This window comes from Mauremys reevesii, linkage group 1 (assembly GCF_016161935.1).
Source record: "Mauremys reevesii isolate NIE-2019 linkage group 1, ASM1616193v1, whole genome shotgun sequence".
Classification (NCBI taxonomy): domain Eukaryota; kingdom Metazoa; phylum Chordata; order Testudines; family Geoemydidae; genus Mauremys; species Mauremys reevesii.
In genome coordinates this window covers 269,351,552-269,372,898 of record NC_052623.1, presented here as the reverse complement: position 1 = coordinate 269,372,898, position 21,347 = coordinate 269,351,552, and the positions used below count along the sequence as shown (strand labels likewise).

The window sequence follows — 21,347 nt, the reverse complement described above, 5'->3', positions numbered from 1 at the left end:
AAGTAGTAGTAAACTTCTGGCTTGAACAGAATACATAATTCAGGTAACTGACAATATGTAACATTACACATACCCAATAGGAAGGTATGTTTTGAAGACTGCATTAAACTGGAAACCCTTGCACATGTGTAACCAACCAGGAACCATGACACTGGATCATCACATTGAACTCTAACAACTGAGTAAGTCTGGGTTGGGGTTTTTGACACGTGAAAAGGAAAAGGAGCTGAGGTTGGCATGAGAGCCAATAACTTTGTGCCTGGTGCCAAGAGTTCACTTCCCTATCTACGGGAGAGCTCCATCTCCTCCACAGCATTCAAAGTTTCCAAAAAGCCTTAACAGAGCCCAAAGCAAAGGGAACAAAGGAGATGTGCATGTTTGGTAAGCTTGAGCCCTGAGAAATCTGGGCTATGAGTAAACTGCCCAGTTTTCTTCCTCAGGTCCAGTTCTTCACTGAGCCACACACTCAGGAGGCTGGAAAGCAAGCATGGTTGAAGTAGAGAGAAATTTTTCATACTTAGGTAAAAAGGTTTGGCTGATCTTGTATCTCACATTAACTGCCCAAGCTTAAGAAGGCCCTACACTTGACTCAATGGCATTTCTCAGTGTGGATGTAATGAGAACTTTTGAATGCCACATCTGATCAATTCCAAAATTTCAAGGAATGTTCTAGGCATCAGTGGCCAGAATCTTATTGATTTGGGGGAAAATTGGAAAACCAAAAGGGGCAAAAAGGGGAAGGTGGTGGGAGAGATACGAAGCTCCTGCCAGTACTTTAGCACAGCCAGTTTCAAGCACTTCTGCAACTATTATACTTCAAACTGATTAATGGCATTCATTAATCCCTCCCAGCATTATAATACATCTCATCTCTACTTATCTTCCCACTAGACTGTAACATATTCATGACTTGTTTATCAGTTAGGAAAATGGTGGGTGGCATAGGAGGAATGGGGGCATGCACCCAGCCCAGACATGGGGAGAGGGGACAATGGAGGAACCTGGTATGGGGGAAGAGGGAAAGGGGGCAAACAACATCTAGTGAAGGGTGACTGGGGGGGGGGGGAGGCTTTAGTATAAGGGGAAGGTGGGAATGGAAGCAGACAGAGCTCCTGGCATGCACAGAAAAAGGGTAGTAAGGGTTGTACTGAACCCCTGCCATGGGGAGAGAATGGCAGAGACTGATATGGGGGAAGAGGGAAAGTGGGACGCACACAGAGCCCCTGACATGGGGGGGAAGGAGAGGATGTGGGCACTCATGGAACACCTGGCAAGAGGAAGACTGGGGAACCCTGGTATGGGAGGAAGGAGAATGGGGGGGGGCGCATAGAACCCCCTAAGGGGGAAACTGGGGAGAGTTGTAGGGAGTCCTGAAATAGAGGGGTATGAGAAGGTGGCAAATAGGAAGCTTTGGGGGGAGAAGGGATGAGGAGGGATGCAAGGAGGCCTTGGTGCATGCAATAAGATCAGCCTACACAAACTATGAAGTGCGCATCCCTCTAGTAGCAATTTGTTGTTGTTTTTTAAATCATCTTGCAAATAATCAGTATGGAACTTAGGATTTATGAGCTTACACTGAAAATTTAAAAAAAAGGGCAGTAAACATTCTCACACTGAGCTCCCATTGGAATGTATGAAAGAAGGATTCCAGTCTGCAAAGCGTTGAAATCCCAAATCACAATGGAAAATTTCAAACAAAATCTAAGGGTTCCACTAGTAAAATATGTCAGGGCAAAACCAAGTTGGCACATGAAAAGCCTTAAAACAAATACTGTAAATCCTGTAAGCCTTATACCTTGTAAGAAACCAGAAATGTTAAACTGCTTACCTGGGGGGAAAGAAACTGGGGAGGCACTTGTGCCCGGATATTGGGGGAAGGGTTTAGTGGCTGCACTGGTGTGTGCATGCCCCTCGATTGTGCTGTGCTGTTTCCAAATAAACCATGATTGCCAGCCTATAAAATTAAAATAATGGTGAGTCAGTTAAAATTTTAATCCCTTAGGCTAATGGATTTCTGTGCTGTTGGCTAAGAGTATTGCAAGAATATTTTACTACAGAGAATACCCTCAAGCCTGATTATTCAGACGATACCAACCTCAATCTGCTTTATCTCCCTAAGTCTCTTTATAAACTGAAGTTTTTGAAATACAGCCTCTTCCTCCACATCTACATTGTACGTTTCATCCAAGGATCTCAATACACCAGTGGTCTCCAACATTTTTATGCACAAGATCACTTTTTGAATTTAAGATCAACCCAGGATCTACCCCGCCCCATTCACTCCATTCCCCACTCCCTCCATCACTCGCTCTCTCCCACCCTAATTCACTTTCACTGGCCTGAGGAAGAGGGTTGAGGCGTGGGAGGGAGTGCAGGCTCTGGGCTGGGGCCAAGGGGTTCAGGGTATGGGAGGGGCTCAGGCCTGAGCCTGGGGCAGGAGGTTGGGTGCAGGAGGAGGTATGGGGCATGAGCTCTGGGAGGGAGTTTGGGTGTAGGAGGGGGCTCTGGGCTAGGGCAGAGTGTTGGGGCGTGGGAGGGGTACAAGCTCTGGGAGGGAGTTTGGGTGTGGGCTCAGGGCTGGGTTGGGGGGGGGGGGGCTGGGATGCGGGAGGAGTGCAGGATCTGGGAGGGAGTTGGGGTGCAGGCTCCAGCCAGGAGGTGCTTACCACAGGCAGCTCCCAGTCAGCGGCGTAACAGGGCTAAGGCAGGCTCCCTGCCTGCTCTGGCCCCACGCCACTCCCAGAAGCGGCTGGCATGTCTCTGTGGCCCCTGCCTTAGCCCCACTGCGCCACCAGACTTTTAGCAGCCGGAGATCACAATCAACTGGCAGAAGGTCCAGGATCAACCAGTCGATGACTACTGCTTTACACAGTTGGTTAAAGTTGAGTATCCCATTTTACAAATATGGAAAGTGAGGCTCAGAGAAAACAAATAGTATATCCTAGAACATTCTCCTACTTAAAAGTTGCTAAGCAGTATTTTGTCACTAAGTCGTTTTGACTATTCCATTATGAAAGATCTGAGACAGAGTTGGTTGAAGATTCAGGAACCAGTTGTCACTAAAACAAGTATGTCTATTGCTTATATAACCTGCAGGCCTTTAGCTGTCCACCAGTGCCTTAAAATAATTAAAGCTGGTCACATTTTTCATTTGAAAAATTACTTTGACAAAAAATGGGCCTTTTTCCCCCTACATGAAAATTATCCTGGAAAATAAGTTTCTTCTGAATTTTTCTGTGATGTGTTTGTGCTTTTGGTTTTAATGAAAAAAAAATTTTTTTACATTAAAAAAAATTGAGGTTACTTACCTGTAACTGGAGGTTCTTCAAGATGTGTATTCCACATGTGGGTATGCATACACTTTGTGTCTGAGACTGGAAATGTGTGGCAAATAGTAACCATTGGTTCACAGATACACAGTTGCTCCCCTCATGCTCCGAACTGAGGGCATAAATGAGGCACAGACCAAAGCGTCTCTAGTTCCTTCCCTTACCACAAATCATATAGGATCCAAAGCAGAGGAGAAGGAGGGTGGGTAGTGGAATACAGATAGGGACCATACAACTAGAAGAACTACCAGTTACAGGTAAGTAACTTCCATTTCTTCTTCGAGTGCTGGTCCCTATCTGTATTTTATATGTGGGTGATTAGTAAGCAGCAGTCAAATAAGAGGAAAGTGTGAGGATGCAGTTGGTATAGATGACTAACACTGCTGTCCCCACAGCTCCATCTGCTGAGGAAGCCTGAACCAGGGTGTAATGCTCTGTAAAGGTGTGGATGGAGCTCCAGGTACCTGCCTTACAAATGTCCAGTATTGGTAAGAAATACTATTGAGGTTGCCTGTGCTCTCACAGAGCAAGCCCTCACCCAGTCCTGGGGAGGAATAGGTGTTAGCTGATAACACAGAATGATGTTTCCAGAGATTCATTCAGTGAGTCTCTGGGCTGATAATGCATGTCCTCATGATAGTTCTGCTACAGAAACGAATAGTCTCTGTGTTTTCCTAACTGGTTTTGTTCTTTGCAGATAAAAGGCCAAGACCTGTCTGATACTGAGAGACTGCAGCCTCTCTTCCTCATTGGAAACAATAGGCTTAGGGAAGAACACTGGTAAGTGAATAAGTTGGGTCATATGGAACTCTGAAATTACCTTGGGGATGAATATCTGGTGGAGATGAAAGAAGGCCTTTTCTCTATAAAATATGATTTACGGCGGTTCTGTCACAAGTATTCCAAGTGCTCTGGCAACTACGATTAGGTAATTTTCATGGAGAGGTGTCACATGGAACATGTGGTCATTGGTTTGAAACATGGTCTGATAAGAGATCATAGTACCAAGCTGAGATACCATTGTGGTGTGCATTTCATCACTGGCAGGAAGGTCCTAATGAGGCCTTTCAAGAATCAAATTGTGGCAGGGTGAGTAAAGATAGAGCAGTCTTCCACCAGAGGAGGAAAGGCATTGATTGCTGACTTTTAATGTGCTGGTAGGGACAGGAGATGGTCTAAAATGACATGGACACCTACTGATTCTGGTGATAACTGATTCTGTTGTGAGCAGGTAGGGAAATGCCTCCATTTAGTTAAACAGCATTTTCTAGTGGAGGTTTTTCCATTGTGACAGAAGATAGTTCAGATGGCCTCTGAATATGAATGTTCTAGGTCTCATGCCAATCCAAATGCTAGGCTGTGAGCGAAGAGGCTCTGGGCTGGGATGTCTGATCCTGCCCTGGTCCTAAGTTAACAAATCCAGAAAGGGTCAAATAGAGATGGGAGAATAGGATGACATTGCAGTAGGTCTGGAAACCAAAACTGCCTATATCATTTGTTGTCATGTATCAGAGGGGTAGCTGTGTTTGTTGCTTTTTACAGATCCAGACTAAGAGTCCTGTGGCACCTTATAGACCAACAGACGTATTGGAGCATGAGCTTTCGTGGGTGAATACCCACTTTGTCAGACGCAGCTTATGCTCCAATACATCTGTTAGTCTATAAGGTGCCACATGACTCTTCGTCGCTATATCATTTGGGTGTGATAAGGATAACCCTGGCCTGTCAGGGTGAATTTTGCAGAGAACCTACGGTAGCTGAGCATTGGGAGGGAAGATGTACCTCAGATGGTCCACCCAGAACAACAGAAAGGCATTGTGCCTGAAGTCTCTGCCTAATGCTGCTCTGGAGCAGTAGAGATTGAATTTCTTGTTTGTTTGGGAGGTGAACAATCCACAATATAACGTTGCTCAGTGGGTGAAGATTTTGATTATGACTCAATTGTGTATTTCCCATTCACGGTCTATGGCAAAGTGCTTGCTCAGAATGTCTGGCAGAGTATTCTGCACACCTGATGTGTATGTTGCTAAGAGTATGATGTGGTTCTTGATGCACCAGTTCCATAATTCATTGTCTCTATTCACCCTGTTTATATGAGAGACACTCATTATGTGGTTACACATTATCTGGATGTGGCAGGATCATGTGAGAGAGAGGTATTTGTTGCAGGTTAGGTGAACTGCTCTAATCTCCAGCAGATTGATATGCATTCTGGCCTCCCGTGGGCACCACGTGCCTTTTGCAGTGTGACTGTCCGTATGTGCTCCCCATCCTATGAGGGACACATCAAGGATGGGTGGAAGAAAGGGGACTCCTGCTCACACCTGGTCCAGTTTTATCCACCACTGAGAGAGGATCTGACTTTCAGTGGGATTGTTACCTGGTATTCATGTTGCCTTTGTCTGGTGAGCAGACAGACTGAAGCCAGGCCTGCAAATAACAAATGTGGAGTCTGGCAAATGGCACTATGTACATGTATGCAGCCATGTGGCTTAGAAGGGAAAGGCAGACCATGATTGTGGTGCAAGGTCTGAGGGTTACTTAGTTTATCAAGTTATTCATAGCCTGAAATTTGTCTATAGGGTGGTTGGCTTTTTCTGAGGATATATCCAGGGTTGCTCCTATGAAATCTATAGTCCTTGTGGGAGTCAAAGTGCTTGTTTACTCAGACCTCCAGAAATGTCAGAAAGTGGAGAAAGAATAAGATTACTGAGTGGACCTTCTGGCTTGATCTGCCCATTAGCAGCCAGTCATGCAGCTACAGGAAGATAGTGTAGCCATCATGTCTCATCTGGGCCGCCACCACACAGAAGATTTTTGTGAAGGCCTGAGTGCCATCACAAACCTGAACGGAAGTACTCTGAATTGGTATTTCTCTTGTCCTAACAATGAAATGAAGAAATCTTCTGTGGGACTGGTGAATATCTACATAAAAGCAAACATCTTTCATATAAAGGACCACAAACTCTCTCTTATCCTACAGGGAGGGAATTATTTTTGATTGTGCATAAAGGCATATAGTTAGCATACATTAAAAATTGGTCCCGATCCTCCATTTTTCTTGGAAATTATGAAATATAGGAACTAGAATCCCCCCTCAATGCTGAGGTGACATCTGCTCTATAACCCCTTTTTGGAGGAGAGAGTTCACATCCCGATGAAGGATCTCCTCATAAGAGTGGTCCCTGAGAAGGGGTTTTTGTGGTGCGAGGTGAGATCAACTTAACTAAGTAGTTGGAGTGAATGATCTCTAGTATCAACTTGTCTGTTATTGCCTTCTAGTTGTGTGTGACATAGGTAAGGCAGCCACTAAAGATGGGGGGGGGGGAAGGGGGGGCAATGTGGCATGGCATCAGTATGCAGTCTTTGAACATCAGATCACAAGAAACCCTTGGATGGTGAGCAGCGCTGGGCAGCAGTCATAGAGGTGGAGGAAGCGGTGCATTTGAGTCTTTGAGCCCTCAGTTGTTTTGCATGGTGGTTCATACGGGTGCTGGTGATAAAATGTTGGGGGGGGGGGGAGAGATATTTGGGCCTGTTAGTTTGCTTGTGGTGTTTCCTCTTCAGAGCTGGGGTGTAAATGCCCAGGAGTGGAGAGTTGTCTTAGAATCCTTAAGAGTGTAGTGACTTGTCAGTATTCTCACTGAAGAGATTAGACTCAAAGGGAAAATTCTCAAAGGTATTCTGAACCTCCCTGGGGAACCCCAAAGACTGCAGCCACGATTCATGCCTCATGACTACAGCTGTGGTAACGGTTTTATACTGAGTGTCAGCTGAGTCCACTGCTGCTTGAAGTGAAGTCTTAGCCACCAGCCTCCCTTCATCAATGAGATCTTAGAACGGAGTCCTGTATTCCTCAGGATGTTTGTCTCTAAATTTCAGAATTTTGGAATAATTTAGGAAATCATACTCTAACAATGCCTGGTAGTTAGCAACTTTGAATTAGAGACTAGCTGGTGAAAATACTTTCCTCCTCAAGAGGTCAATGCATTTAGCGCCCTTGTCAGTTAGAGTAGACTTGGGTTGCTGTGACCTGGGCCTCTCTATAGCTGCCTGTATCACTAAGGAGTTGGGGTGTGGGTGGATAAATAAAAAAACTCTGCCCATTTAGCTGGCACAGAATATTGTTTTTCAGCCCTCAAGGGTAGGGGCACAGGTGGCAGGGATATGCCACACAGATCTGGAGGGTTCCAAAATGGCCTTGTTGACTGGGAGGACCAACTTATTAGGATCAGAAGGTTGAAGGGTGTCTGATTGGACCATGCTGTGTGTCCTGGACCTCCTCAAGGAGGTATCTGGAGCTTGGTTGCTACCCTCTGTAACAGCTCCTGGTACTGCCTGTGGTCATCAGGCAGGGAAGGGATGATGCCTCATCAGGTGAGGAAGATGAAACATCCATTGGGAACAGCAGAACCAGCTTGACTTCTTACTTCACAAACTCCAAAGGAGCTGGTTGGTATCAGCTGGGAGAAAAGGGTCAGTGGGATTCTTGCACAAATCTAAGATATTTGTTACATGGATCCCATGGGGCACAGTATGGCCAGTAGAAAGGGTCAACTGGTTGAGGGGGTGGGAGCAAGAAATAGGGTATCAATAGTCCCCTGGGTAGCCATATCCAAGACAACTCCAAGGCCTCTTGTGGGCTCTGTCTGGGCATGTTTCCCTTGTGGAGGAGGGTAGAGGGAGGCTCATATGGAGCATCAGGCTCATATGGCACATTCACTCTGAAAAAGTAGGGTCCTGCTCTACTGGACGCACCAGTGGAGAGGATATTCCAACTTGTGGATGCAGCACGGGAGGATTCTCTTCCCCTGAAGGTGGGTTCTTCAGGTATAGAAATGTCTGTAAGGAGGACTTGGCCCACTAGAAGAGGAGACTGTGAACAGGCGGAATGAAAATATCCTCCAGTGACAAAGATGGCCATCCTTCTTGGAGTTTGAGGAGATCCTGATGTGGGAACTGATGGATCTGCCGTGTCCAACAGTCTGCTACTCAGAGGATCCCATATGGGGCGACAGGTGCCAATCTTTTGGTCTGTGGAATGGAGCCAGAATCAGTACTGATGGATCATTCTTCCTACATGCCTTTCCTTCTTTGACAGAAAGTTTCTGTGGACCTAATTCCTTAGGACCTGCATGCGAGGACTCACCCGACTTTGACCAAGACAGGAAGGGATCCTTTTTCTTAAAAGGTAGATCTGGACAGGGATCTATCCTTATGCCTATGGCCATATCCCTGCTCTTGTGAGAGGGTTTATTAGGCTTAAGTGTTTTGGTGTCTACTCCTGACCTTGTACCTGGAAGAGCAATGCTTGCAATCTAAGACCACTGTATAGGGGGGTCCCCCTAGCTTGCATCTGACTAGGGCCTCATGGCCTACTCCATGAGGGATTCCACAGACGGAACTCTCAACCATGACAAGTTCTAGGAAGGAAGGAGTGCCAGAAGCTGCACATGGTGGCAATGTGAGCTTCCTGAAGGCACTAAACGCAGCCCTGGTGTTCATTGCTGATAGAAAAGGAACAGGGGAAGGAGATAAAGTTCTTTATATCCTGGGACTCTTGGCATAGTCGTCCTCCACAAGAAGAATAAACTAATTATAAAAACACTAAAACATTAAGGCTAAACGTACTAAAAGCTATTTACAATATGTATTTACAGGTGCTTAAGTATAGTAAAATCATAGCCGCGGACACAGAATTCCAACTCTCATGATCGGACAGTAAGAATGAATGGAACTGCAAAGGCGTTGGGCCACACCACCCTTCATGCCCTCAGTTTGGAGAATGAGGAAAACAACTGCGCACTGTGGACCAACGGACAATACTTGCTACAAATCTCTGGAGTACATGTGCACCCATGTGTGGAATACACACAGAGACCAGCACTCAAAGAACAAAAATTTAGTGCTTTTTTAAAAAAAAATATTTTTTATTTTTCAAAAATGTTCATGGAAAATACTTACCATTTTCTGACCAGCTTCACTAATAATTAATAGTACATCACCAAATGTACTAAAAAGAATTGAAAATTATGTCTAATTCCATTTCTGAGCAGATTCCTGAAGATTTACCCACATTCTCTGGGTGATGTCCTGAACACACACACAAACACAAATTTCTCATGGTACATTAAAATACTAGTGTTCTCATTACTCCATTTCATAGCATGCCTGCAACCTATCCTGCCACAATAACACATAAATTAACTGCCTACAATTATTGTGTCCAGTTACAGCAAGCATACATTATTATTTCCCTGGACATGGCCTAATAGTTACTAACTAGGAATCAGTCTCCTTCTATCCTTTTATTCTTGCACAGACTTTTTAGAAAAATAAGTTTAACTCCTTTAAACATGTTTCCACATATAAGTAACTGTATAAAACCTGAGTAAAAAAGGTCCAAGACAAATTTGGAGTAAACCGCTCTTAAAATGAAAGTCTAGAAGATCATCCTGTGTTGCAGGCAATAAGAGGCCAACAAAACAAACAATATATATATTGGACAATAGGAAGGAAGGTGGATTTTTGATGTGTAGTCAGTGATCAATAAATCTTGTAAGAAAACCAGCTGACCAGAATTAAGCCTACGTTTTAGCCACGTAGTAATAAATCTGAGAAGGTGGCCTCCTTACTTGTCTAGCAGCGAAGTTTTGGGGGTTGAGCCCTGAGCCGATTGCCCCAAGGCTGACGTTGGGTAGTGTGGAACCAGAGGGAGACAGCTTGTAGCTGGGAGAAGGGGAGAAGGGAGAGCAGGGAGCCTCATCCCCAAGGCACCCATCTTGATTGGAGAAAGGCAAAGTCAGCTGAAGCAGTAGTTAGTCAATCAGCAGGAGTTGGTTAGTGAAGCAACAGAATGCAAAAGGAGAGAAAGAAGGACTGTGAGTGATCAGGAATAAGCAAAGGTAGTTTGTAAAAGCAATTACATGGGCAAATTTCTGACTCAATTTAATTGTTGGCATTTGGAGATTTCTGGTTAAGGAGCCACAGTCAACAACTTCTGTAGAGGTGAAGGTATTTTTAAAAAACCTCTTTGATGCATAGAAACATTCTTTCTTTACTAATTTTGTCCTTCTCTGATAGTGATTATTTCCACTAAAGCAGGAGATACAGCTAGAATGAGTTCCTATTATTTACTTCTGTTTGCACACACCAATTTGTGTCCATAGTATGCACCTCTGCAAATGGTGTTCGTTAATTAGACCAGCAGAGGGAGTTCATAAAGCTAGTGTTTGGCCTGTTACCCCAAAATGGAACAGTTTAAAAATATGCACTTTTAAAAAAATGTTTATTGGACAGAGAACGCCCACAACATTTATATAACAATATTTTACCTGTTTTACATTTTATTGAATCAAACAAACTGCATTTAAAATAAACATTTCGAATCCAGGAGACCCTCTCCAAATCATAATTTAAAGCAATTAATATCTGAAATCTAAAAAGGTTGACAGTGCCCATTTAAAACAGGTAAAGATATGAAAGAGATGCTACTGCAACATACAACAGATGTAGGGAAGCCAACAGTAAATGGACAAACACAGCACATGGGATAGTCTAATCTAGAAAGAATGCTTCAGATAACTTGCAGACATGAAAGCAGAAAGAAAAAGTCTTGGAAAATTGTGATTTTGTCTGTATATTTAGATTTAAACTTAGTTTTAGAGTGTAGGAGTATAGTCAGTAGCCAAACAGAAACAAGAACCATTATGATGCCCTCTTCGCTGAACTTTGCTGGCACCTGTTCAAAATGGACTTCTCCCTCCTCAGCTAAAGACTGAAGTAGTATTCAGAAAAATCTTTCTTCAGAGCTGTACCTATTACTCTCAGGACTACTCTAATATATTAATGCATATCTTTAACCCACCTCAATTTTTAATCTATGTTCACTCTACACACACACGTCTATCTTATCTTATTTCATGAATTATTACATTCTCTTCCATGATTTTGAATTTTTATTACTCCCCAAAGGAGTAGATAGAAATTTGGCCCTTATGTGAATGCAGTGGGGGATTCTGTTTAACCATACAGATTTATCTCACCTTCTCAAAATAAGGCCCACTATCTGTGGTTCCCATGTCTTTGGAATTAGGTGGACGGAACCCAGATCGATCCTTTCTCATTATATCATTAAAATCCCCGAGGTTCATGGCTCGTTTGTCCACGTCAAATTTCTTATCTGGGAGACCACCTATAAGAGGGAAGGAAGAGGGTGAAATATCAGTGCCAACAACCACAATCATACCTTTTCTTTCCAAAAGATTTACAGCTAAAAATGGATTGAAAATACCTCTGAAGGCTGAAAAATAGTACAGCCAAGGATTTATTTTATAATGTAGCATTACGCTTCTGGTAAAAGAGTCAGGGATTAAGTTTTATCGTAAGATTAAACAAGCCAATTTGCTTTAAACACACGTATATGTCCACACACACTATGAATAAAACTAACTACTACCGCTACAGATTCTGACTGAACTAACTGCGTAATGGAAGAAAAGAGGATGGTTCTGAAACTATTTGCACCAGTCAGATTTGTTCAGGGAGAAAAATGGTATACAATGCCAGATTTGCAATCAACATGCACATGCCCCATAACAGTTAAACTACTGTAGAATGATTTTGGAAGCATGAGGCCTTAAAGTGGGGATTTATAAAAGCAATTTCATGAAGGTGAATCTATAAAGTGAAACTTTACACTGCACTGATAAGACTATTTGGAATACTGCACAGAGTTCTGGAACCCACTTTAAAAAAAAACAGTAAATAGAAAATATTTAAACATAAGGAGACAAAATGACACATGAACTTGTGTATATGACTTATGAAGACAGGCTGAATTAAATTTCTTTATTTAGCTTAAAGAAGCTACATTTAAAGAACAAATCCCTCTTGCTCTTTCCCATCTCTATCACAGACAACTACTCCCTATTATTGTCTGGTCACCCAAACTTGCAATCTCTGAAGTATCAGACACTCTACCATCCTCACTCCATATCCAGACTCTGTTCAAATCCTCTCATTTTTTTCTTCTCTATTCCTACCACTAGAACTCTTATCCACATCATAATTGTATCTTCCCTCAACTATTGCAATCTCTGGCCTCTCTGGATCAGACTTCATTCCCCTCCCTTCCAAATACTGCTTCTGAAACTTCCTACTCATGACCATGTCATTCCCTATTTGAATCCCTTCACTACCTTATACTCTTCTTCTACTTCAGGCGTCTCATCCTCAAGTTCCCCTGCACAAAGCCCCTTCTCACGTGCTTCAACTCTCCTCTTTCATTCATCTTAAGACTCCTGCATAACACCTCTTTGTAACCTTCCTCAGATTTTCTCTTTGGGCCTTCTTCCATGCTGTCTGTTCTCCAATGTCTCCTCAAAACACTTTTCTTGTTCCACAGTACGTTTGAGAAATTGCCCTATAAAACTCTGAACGCCTCCTGATATTCATATGATTACCCAATATAACCCCCCTCATATTTTAATATATACATAACACCCCCCCCCCCCACACACACAGAGATGCCTGAGCTGTTTAATCTGTGTCTGTACTAGATTGTAAACTCCTTGTGGCAGGGACTGTGTCTCCTTTCAGGTTCTTAGAGTATCAAGCACATTGTTGATGTTCAATAAATAATTAACAAGATTATACTTCAATACAGAAAGGACAAATGTAAAGGGATGCAAAAACCCAACAGTGAATCTAGAAATAAGAGAGGAGATGGTTACTTACCAGTAATTTGGCTGCTTTGCAATAACCCTCTGAATATTCACACTTGAGAGATCACAGCACCTGTGCTGTGAGCTTCTAGAATCTTCTAGTCACCTATGTCCATTGGGGCTTGTTACCATGCCCTTCATGGAGGGTTCTGATGATATAAAAATGGGAGTGGCCTCAACCACATTCATAGTTTCTTCTATTAATTTGGGAAGTCCTAAATTTATGACTCCAAAAGAAATGTGGAAGGTGGCGTCAGGGAGAGGGAATACGGAAAGACTTATGTCAAATAATTCCAATTCCTAAACTGGCCTCTGCATATTCCTCCTTCCAAGCGTTTAGTAAGCACTAGAACCTTAAGGAAGATCGGCTAAAAAAACTCTATGAAAATACAGTAAGTAGCAACCATACAACATTCTATAAAGACTACAGCATGAAGGCACGCTATGGAAGCTACCTTATGCCTGAGTATACTGTGACATCTCCAGATGGTCAAACAACTGCAAAGTCATAAATCGTTAAACTGTCACTTTGACAGCTTTAGGGGCGCACTGGCCGGACCCCTGGTCTCACCCCAATATGCCCCACAGGTCTGGGAACTTGTGGACAGGTCTGGTCCCATATAAACTTACTTCCCTCTGGACAGCTAAAGTATGGGGCCTGATTCTTGGATATGAATGGTACACAGAGAAATTCAGACAGGCTAGAGGCCTGAAAGAGATGGAAATCAGAGGACCTCTTTGGACAGGCATTATGGAAAGGATGCAGATAAGAGCAAATTGTACGAAATATGGTTTATGGAGCCATTAGGCCTGTATCTCACTAACTCTCTAGCTTAAAGCTATGATTATAATAAACAGCACCTTAACAGAGATATGGAACAAAGAGAAGTCTGCCCAGTTTTTGAACAGAGGCCCCATGAAGTTTGTGGGAACAAGAGTATAATCTCATTGCAAAACAGGTCCATGCACCAAAGGGAATACTCTAAGGTGGGACAAATTAATCTATCTCATCATAGTAGCCAGGGTACAACCTACCTATTGCACTGGAGTATCCAGTTTTGTATCCTTTGACTATTGCAGCAAAGCAGCTATCTCAACCAGCCTTAGTCATAACATGGATCAAACCTTTCAGTTTTGCAGGGTGAGTGAAGACTGTCAATCCAGGCATCAAAGGGGAAAAAAGCTGTGATGGCAGCCAAATGCACCCTGACAGAACACAAAACTATTCTAAGTGAAACAGATAGCACCCTCTCAGGTTCACTGCCTTTTCAATTGCTCAGATGGGAAACCTCTTTCAATTCACTGGAGTAAGTTTGTGTGGCCAAAGTCTCCTGTTTTTCAATATGATCTTTTGAACCCCAACAGAACACTTTACATCGAATGTCCCAACTTCCCAGAAGTCAAGGTTGCAATCTGAGAAACTTTTGACCTGCGTGGAGACTCATCTCAACCCTGAGACAGGATATGCAGCAATTTGAAAAGCAGGACTTGCAGAAGACAACAAGAGACCCAGGATATCAGACAACAAAATCGCCAAGCCGTAGCCAGGGCTACTGATAGAAACTTGGGTCCTTCCTGACTGCCTTTCAGGAAGACTTGTTGAATCAACAGATTCAGAGAGAACTCAGAGGAACTTCTGACCCAGTCCAAGAAGAAGAAAGGAGTGTATCAGTGAAGTTGAGTCTTGCTCATCCCTGAAGTAGAGCTTGAGAAAAAAATCAATACTTTCTGGTGGAAAGAGACTGAGCTGGGCTCTGGACTTGAGAAAAATGTGTAGGCCAGACAAATAGCTCTCAACTCCAATACATTATAGTGGAGCTCATTCACTGCAGAGTTGAAGAGATTGGGTATCAAGGTGTGTACCCCAGTTAACCATCTGGGATATCTTCTGATGGGTATGTTCTTCCTTTGCCTTTCACAGTAAAGCATATCTTGAATGTCCTGAGCCACAACATCTCAGGTGTTCACAGTGTAAAAATGGGGGTGGTTTCATGCACCACTGTTGGATCCAGGGATCTCAGTGCCACTCATGCTGGGCACAGAAACACTTTGGTAAATGATTCTTCAGTTGATGGTGTCATGTCCTCAGCACTGGAATCTGCTACCCTGGATGGATCCAGTGACCAGAACTACTTTGGCACATGGTTCTCTAGAGCCAAGGAGTGTTGGTTCTCTGGCACTGGACTTGGTTGAGCAGGATGGATGCAAGGAGCGTGGTGCCATTTTTGATAGGCATAGAGCCACTATGGTGAGCTGATCTCCAGTATCAATACTGGACATGTACAATGCCAGCCTTAGTCAATTGACTCTGAAGAGCTTCCTTTGTCAGCAGGGGCATGAGGTGGGCCACCTGCTTTTGTGGGTTCAAATGATGCTCATGCTATCTGCGTCTCCTCCTCCTCTCCCCACTACTTTTAAGAAAAGCTGACTAACATACTGACAATCTAACTGGAAACAAAAACAGACTCCAAAGTGTCAACAAAAAACAACCAAAAAAAAACTATGAAGGGAAGTGCTGAGGACACCGTGTGTGATCCAAGCTTGCTGTAAGTTAGGTGGTTAGGAGGAACCGAATGGACCACTCCCTCTTATATACCTTTGGAACCTTTGAGAATGGGAATGAGAAGATGTGAGCGGCTTCAATGGACACTAGTCACCAGAAGATTCCAGAAGCTTGTGGTGCAAGCACCTCAATCCCACAAGTGTGAATATGCAGAGGCCACTTGGAGAAGAACAATGCGTTTAATGCATTTATATACTCATTCATAAGCTGAATTTTTTTTAGTAAAAAAGGGAAGCGCCGGAGAAGGGAGTTGGCTTATGAACTGGTATAGAGAGGGAGAGTGGGACACAGCCCCTCCCCCCAACAGAGGGAGCAAGGAGATGCAGCACAGCCAGAAGGGAAGAGGTGGGGCCAGAATCTCTCCGCTTCTGGCCACGCTGCTCTCCTCCTAGCCTCCGAAGTAGCTGCAGCTCTGGGGCTGGTAGGCTGTAGCTGTACCACTCGGCCCCACCCTCCAGAGCAGGCTGTGGCACCGCCGCCAGAGCACGCTGCGGCCATGCCACCTGGCGCAGCCTAGTGGAGCATGCTGCGGCCACGCTGCCCAGCCTGGCCCGACGGAGCAGGATGCAGCCACGCTGTCCAGCCTGCTGGAGCAGCTCCAACCAGGTCAGAGACATCCTCCACTGGCCCTCCCCAGATAAGGTGGGAAGGGATGGGATGGGGAGAGTGTGGGGGTCCTGGGCTAGGGGTGGGGTCATGTGGGGGGTGGTCACAGGGATTGCTCCCCTGACTCCCAGCTTCTGGCCCCCCCAAAATTTCCCCACCAGTTGCTGTCCCGACCCATCAGGGTAAGCAGCTGGCATGCCTGGACACTTTGTTTACTTAGGTTTACCTCCGTGCCTGCAGATGCTCGAGGTAAACAAACCATCTCGACCCACCAGCGGCTTATCCTGATGGCCCGGGAGCCAAAGTTTGCTGACTCCTGAATTACAGGGTTGGCTTATGAACGGGTTATAAAATGTTTCCATTTTTACTTATCCATCTTGGGGGGGTTGGCTTATAAATGAACCGGCTTATGATTGAGTATATATGGTAAATATTCAACTTGGAAATTAGGAAAGCATTTCTGATGACAAAGTCAATCATCTAGTCTAGTGAAATAGTCTGCTTAACAAGGAAGTTATGGCAAATTAGGATGCAATCAACTGAGATTAGATAAAATTGATACAGAAATTTAGACCAGATAATCCAAGAGATCACTTCTGACCATCATTTATGATGACAGTCCTCACACAGTATGACCCATTTAAGATCCCTGATGTTGTGGTCAGGCCATCATGGGTGATAAATCTATTCCTACTCAGCAGCAGCTCAACTGCCTGAGGCAAGCACCTAAAGGAAGTACAATAAAGAGCCTTTCTTTTCCCACATATCAGTCCTAAGGAGCTGGTAATTGGGACATCCTAATGCCAACAGCTAGTAGACTTCCCTTTTTCACCTAGTAAAGTCATGTGATAAGGGGATGCTCCACCTTCTTGAAGCAACAAAACTGAGTACTACATCAATTTTTTTTTAAGCACCCCTCCATTCTATGCAGATATTTCTCTCTTTTCCCCCAGCCCAGTGTCTCTCAGCAGCAGATGCATTATCTGTATAAATCCTGCAGCCAACAGGCTGGATGCTGCTGTTCTATCCTGCTATTAAAGAACAGAGCTCAAAAATAATGAAATGTGCCTCTTCCTAAAGATAAGCAGATCACACACATAATATCAGTCATCATGCCAAATGCATTTTAATGAAGTTATACGCACCTACAGACATGTCCATCTTACTGCCTTGAGTGTCCTCAGTTTGACTCTGAAAGAAGAGCAAAAAAAGACACTGGTCTGACTCCGGAGCAAAGTTTGACAACACTGCAGAAAACAGTCTTTGTTAAAGATGTGTATTGGAAATGTGGAAGGGTGTGCCAGTGTGAATGAAAGTAATGTCCTAAACTATATCAAAGAAAAACAATCCTGATGTAACCTTGAACGCACCTCATCCCAGCTGTATTTGGGGTTAAATTTCCTAAAATGCCACTAGGCACATGAACTCATCATGCCACAGATAGAGAGAGATGTCTGAACAGCTGCTCTGAGAAATGAACCTCTGTCCTCATGTCAAGGGATCAAATTATGAGAGTAGCAGCCAGAATGATAGCTCTTCTCGTGACTTGTCAAGTCATCAAATCTTAAAATGTGCTGCCAAATTATTCTTCTCTTGGCAGTCTGGGACAGGGTGTTCCCATAACTTTGAGAGGCAGCATGATCTAGGGGACTTGGTGCCAAGAGCTTCTAGATTCTAATCCCAGCTCTGCCAACCACATTCTGCTTGTCCTCAGACATGTCACAGCACCTTTGCACCACAGTTTCCCCAATTCTATAATGAGGATAAATAGCTACTTCACAGAATACATTAGTTAATGATGTACAGCATTTTGAAAAAATGCAAAGCTCTCCATTAAGTGGCATGTCTGAGATTCTTGAACATTTTCATAGGTGAACCATATTTTCACTGAAAAGAAGGCATCACAGATCTCTGCACCTTCCCACTGACAATGATGTAGCATTTGTCTTACAGCTCCACCTAGAGGCCCCGTTACTGGGGCTATATCTATGTTAGGTGCTGTACTACACATAAAAGTCCCTGTTCCAAAAAGCTTACAATTTAAGTAGACAAGACAAAGGGTGGGATAAAGAAAATATCCCCTTTTTACAGACAGGGAACTGAGGTACAGTGATATTGTCTTGCCCAAATTCAAACAAGTCTGCGGCAGAGCCAGGAATTAAGCCCACATGTCCAGAGTTCTAGTCCAGCACCTTAAGCACAAGACCATCCACTGTTTGCCAATGAATTGTAACCCACAACAGTGGCAGCCATGAAATCCACTCAGATTTTAAAAGTATTTTTGTTTCCAGAAAGAAATATTCTGACTAGTTAGTGGAGTTTGAAATAGCCACCAACTATCAGTATTGGAATAAGAGAATGGGAATGCTAAATGCAATTAGTTAATAAAAACTGGCTGGTGACAGAGTAGCAGCCGTGTTAGTCTGTATCCGCAAAAAGAACAGGAGTATTTGTGGCACCTGAGAGACTAACAAATTTATTTGAGCATAAGCTTTCGTGGGCTACAGCCCACTTCATCGGATGCATGCAGTGGAAAATACAGTAGGAAGATAGATATACACACACACACAGAGAACATGAAACAATGGGTGTTACCATACACACTCTAATGAGAGTGATCAGTTTATTCCCCCCCACCCCCCAAACCTCCTGTTCCTCACAGGTTCTTGGGGGGAGGGATAGCTTAGTGGTTTGAGCATTGTTCTGCTAAACCCAGGGTTGTGAGTTCAATCCTTGAGGGGGGCACTTACAAATTTGGGGCAAAAATTGGTCCTGCTAGTGAAGGCAGGGGGCTGGACTTGATGACTTTTCAAGGTCCCTTCCAGCTCTAGGAGATTGGTATATCTCCAATTATTACCTTTTTATTACCTTTTAACTGCTGCAAATGGACCATTTTGATTACCACTACAAAAAGTTTCTCTCTCCTCTGCTGGTAATAGCTCACCTTAACTGATTACTCTCATTAGAGTGTGTATGGTAACACCCATTGTTTCATGTTCTGTATATCTTCCTACTGTATTTTCCACTGCATGCATCCGATGAAGTGGGCTGTAGCCCACGAAAGCTTATGCTCAAATAAATTTGTTAGTCTCTAAGGTGCCACAAGTACTCCTGTTCTTTTTACTGGCTGGTGAATATCTGAATTTAGAATTTTGCTTACTACACAAATGTTAGTGCTTCTCAATTAGATTATGACATTTTAAAAAAGCCACTTACTAGCAATCCCATGTTTGAAAACTGTTTGGATAAAGGGTTCATCCATGAATCACTATTTCCTCCTTTTAATGAACACTAAAAAACAAGAGCAGACAGGTAATTAAATAGTTTCCTTATCTTTCCTCCATTTTCACACTTCCTTTTATGTAGAGGTCTCTGCTGTGTTTTGCTTCCTTTCAGCAGCTTCCTCTCAATCAGCACTGTGCTGAATTCAATTGGCTTTCGATTTGGTCCTGTTGTGATTTGTGAATGACCAAAAACAAAACTGAAAGCAGAAATTGGCAGTATAACGCTAAAAAAAAAAAAAAGGAAAGTTTATAGACAATTGCTTTTGTAGTTAGGATAAATAATGAAGTGTCTTTTAAAAAAACAAGGAATAAAAAAAGACTGATTGAAATGAAAGGAAATCAATTTGTCCAAAGCAGGAACTGACAAACCCATACACCACCACAATACAACTGTTTTGTTTTGCACCTTATCTTAGCCCAGGAGCTGCCAAAGCACAGCCCCTGGCTATAGGTAGTCTTATTAATTTTAACACAGTACTCCACACTACAATAGGAAGTCTCACATGCTCTATCCGCTGCAGAGCAGTTAATACACAGTTTTGCAGCCAAGTGTAGAGTCATTTACTTCTGTTTGCTGCCACAAGTTAAAAAGAACAAAGGCGGGAGCCCAAAATCAAATAGAAATAACAGTGTGTTACTACCAGAAGTGAGAATGGGAACAGAACTTCAACAGGCTGTGTAAGGAGAGGCAGCAGCAGCCTAGTGCAGAGTGCTGTGTCACCCAAAGAGAGTGATAACCCTTGGACACTTTTTGCTCAGTCTCATTCTGTAATGACTCTGCAGTCCACATGCCAAAATATTTCTGGCAATCTCTGTTGGAGTTACAAGTCATAATATCCATATTTCATAAAAACAAGAGAGTGTCACTTCATCCACCACTGCAATGCAGCCACCTCTACAGATGAATTCTCCACTACAATAGTTATTGTTTATAAAAGAGAAGTGCATAACACATTAGTTATATCTGCTTTCAGAGTATATGGCAGTTACAAATCATTCAAGCATGAGGTTTCTTACCTTAATTTGTGGTTTCTTTCCTCCTTGCCCCCAGCTTGTTGAGTTGTGGGAGGAACTGCTTCCTTGAGAGCTTGCTGTGTTCCAGACTCCTCCTTCCTCCTCCTCTTCCCAGCTTGAATGACGTGTTCCTGTTACTGGCCCATCACTCTCTGTCCAGCCATCTTGCATAGATTTGGAACCTTTAAGGGAAAAAAATTAAAATAAAACATTCAAAAGTGAGCCAATACAACTCTTAGACAGACAGATTTTATGACATTCTATGGCAAGATCAGTGGGATGCTTAGTACGCAACTGCTGTTATCAATCTAAAAAAGCCCAAAACTTGTCTTCATTTTATTCTAATGCAGAAAATTGCGCAAAGCACAACACCTAAAAGATTTATTAGTGCTGAGTAGTGTACTATATTTTTCAAGTGTTCTGTATTTTAAAATCACTTTAGCTTCAAACATGTCAAATGCCTTTGACTTTAAATTTACAGAGGAAACTTCCCTTCTCGCAGTAAAGAAACTGACCTCCTAAAAGGAGCTCATAATTTTCAATGTAGAGGAAAGGATTCCAGAGGCTCTCTTAATTTAATGCAATTGAGGAATTTAGTTCATCTGGTTAACCTATATCAAAATCTGTTTTTTAGTGCAAATTTTTTCCCTTCAAAATCCTCAATACTCTATTAGAAAAAAAACCATGAATATTAAAACCATCACCACATTTCTCTATCAAACTGTTAGTATGTTGACCTTTAAGTATGGTTGACAATAAAACTCTGCTCTGAAAAACTCAGATTTAATTCTCAGACACTGGTCAGAAACCTGATATGTGGAAAGCT

At 43.1% G+C, this 21,347-nt stretch overlaps 1 protein-coding gene across 16 annotated transcripts in view; it reads right to left on the bottom strand.

Annotated features, from left to right (window-relative positions):
• Positions 1-21,347, bottom strand: part of TNRC6B (trinucleotide repeat containing adaptor 6B) — a 240,123-nt gene that overhangs the window by 23,771 nt on the left and 195,005 nt on the right. For 13 of the 16 annotated variants that reach the window (XM_039489172.1, XM_039489189.1, XM_039489195.1 and 10 more), the window contains 6 exons: positions 20,525-20,703; positions 19,440-19,514; positions 17,369-17,414; positions 11,375-11,523; positions 9,965-10,135; positions 1,829-1,954 (listed from right to left, as the gene is read on the bottom strand). In XM_039489172.1, coding sequence (XP_039345106.1) covers positions 1,829-1,954; positions 9,965-10,135; positions 11,375-11,523; positions 17,369-17,414; positions 19,440-19,514; positions 20,525-20,703 — 746 coding nt within the window. The remainder of the gene's footprint in view (positions 1-1,828; positions 1,955-9,964; positions 10,136-11,374; positions 11,524-17,368; positions 17,415-19,439; positions 19,515-20,524; positions 20,704-21,347) is intronic. The other 3 variants (XM_039489205.1, XM_039489241.1, XM_039489270.1) reach the window with 1 other exon arrangement.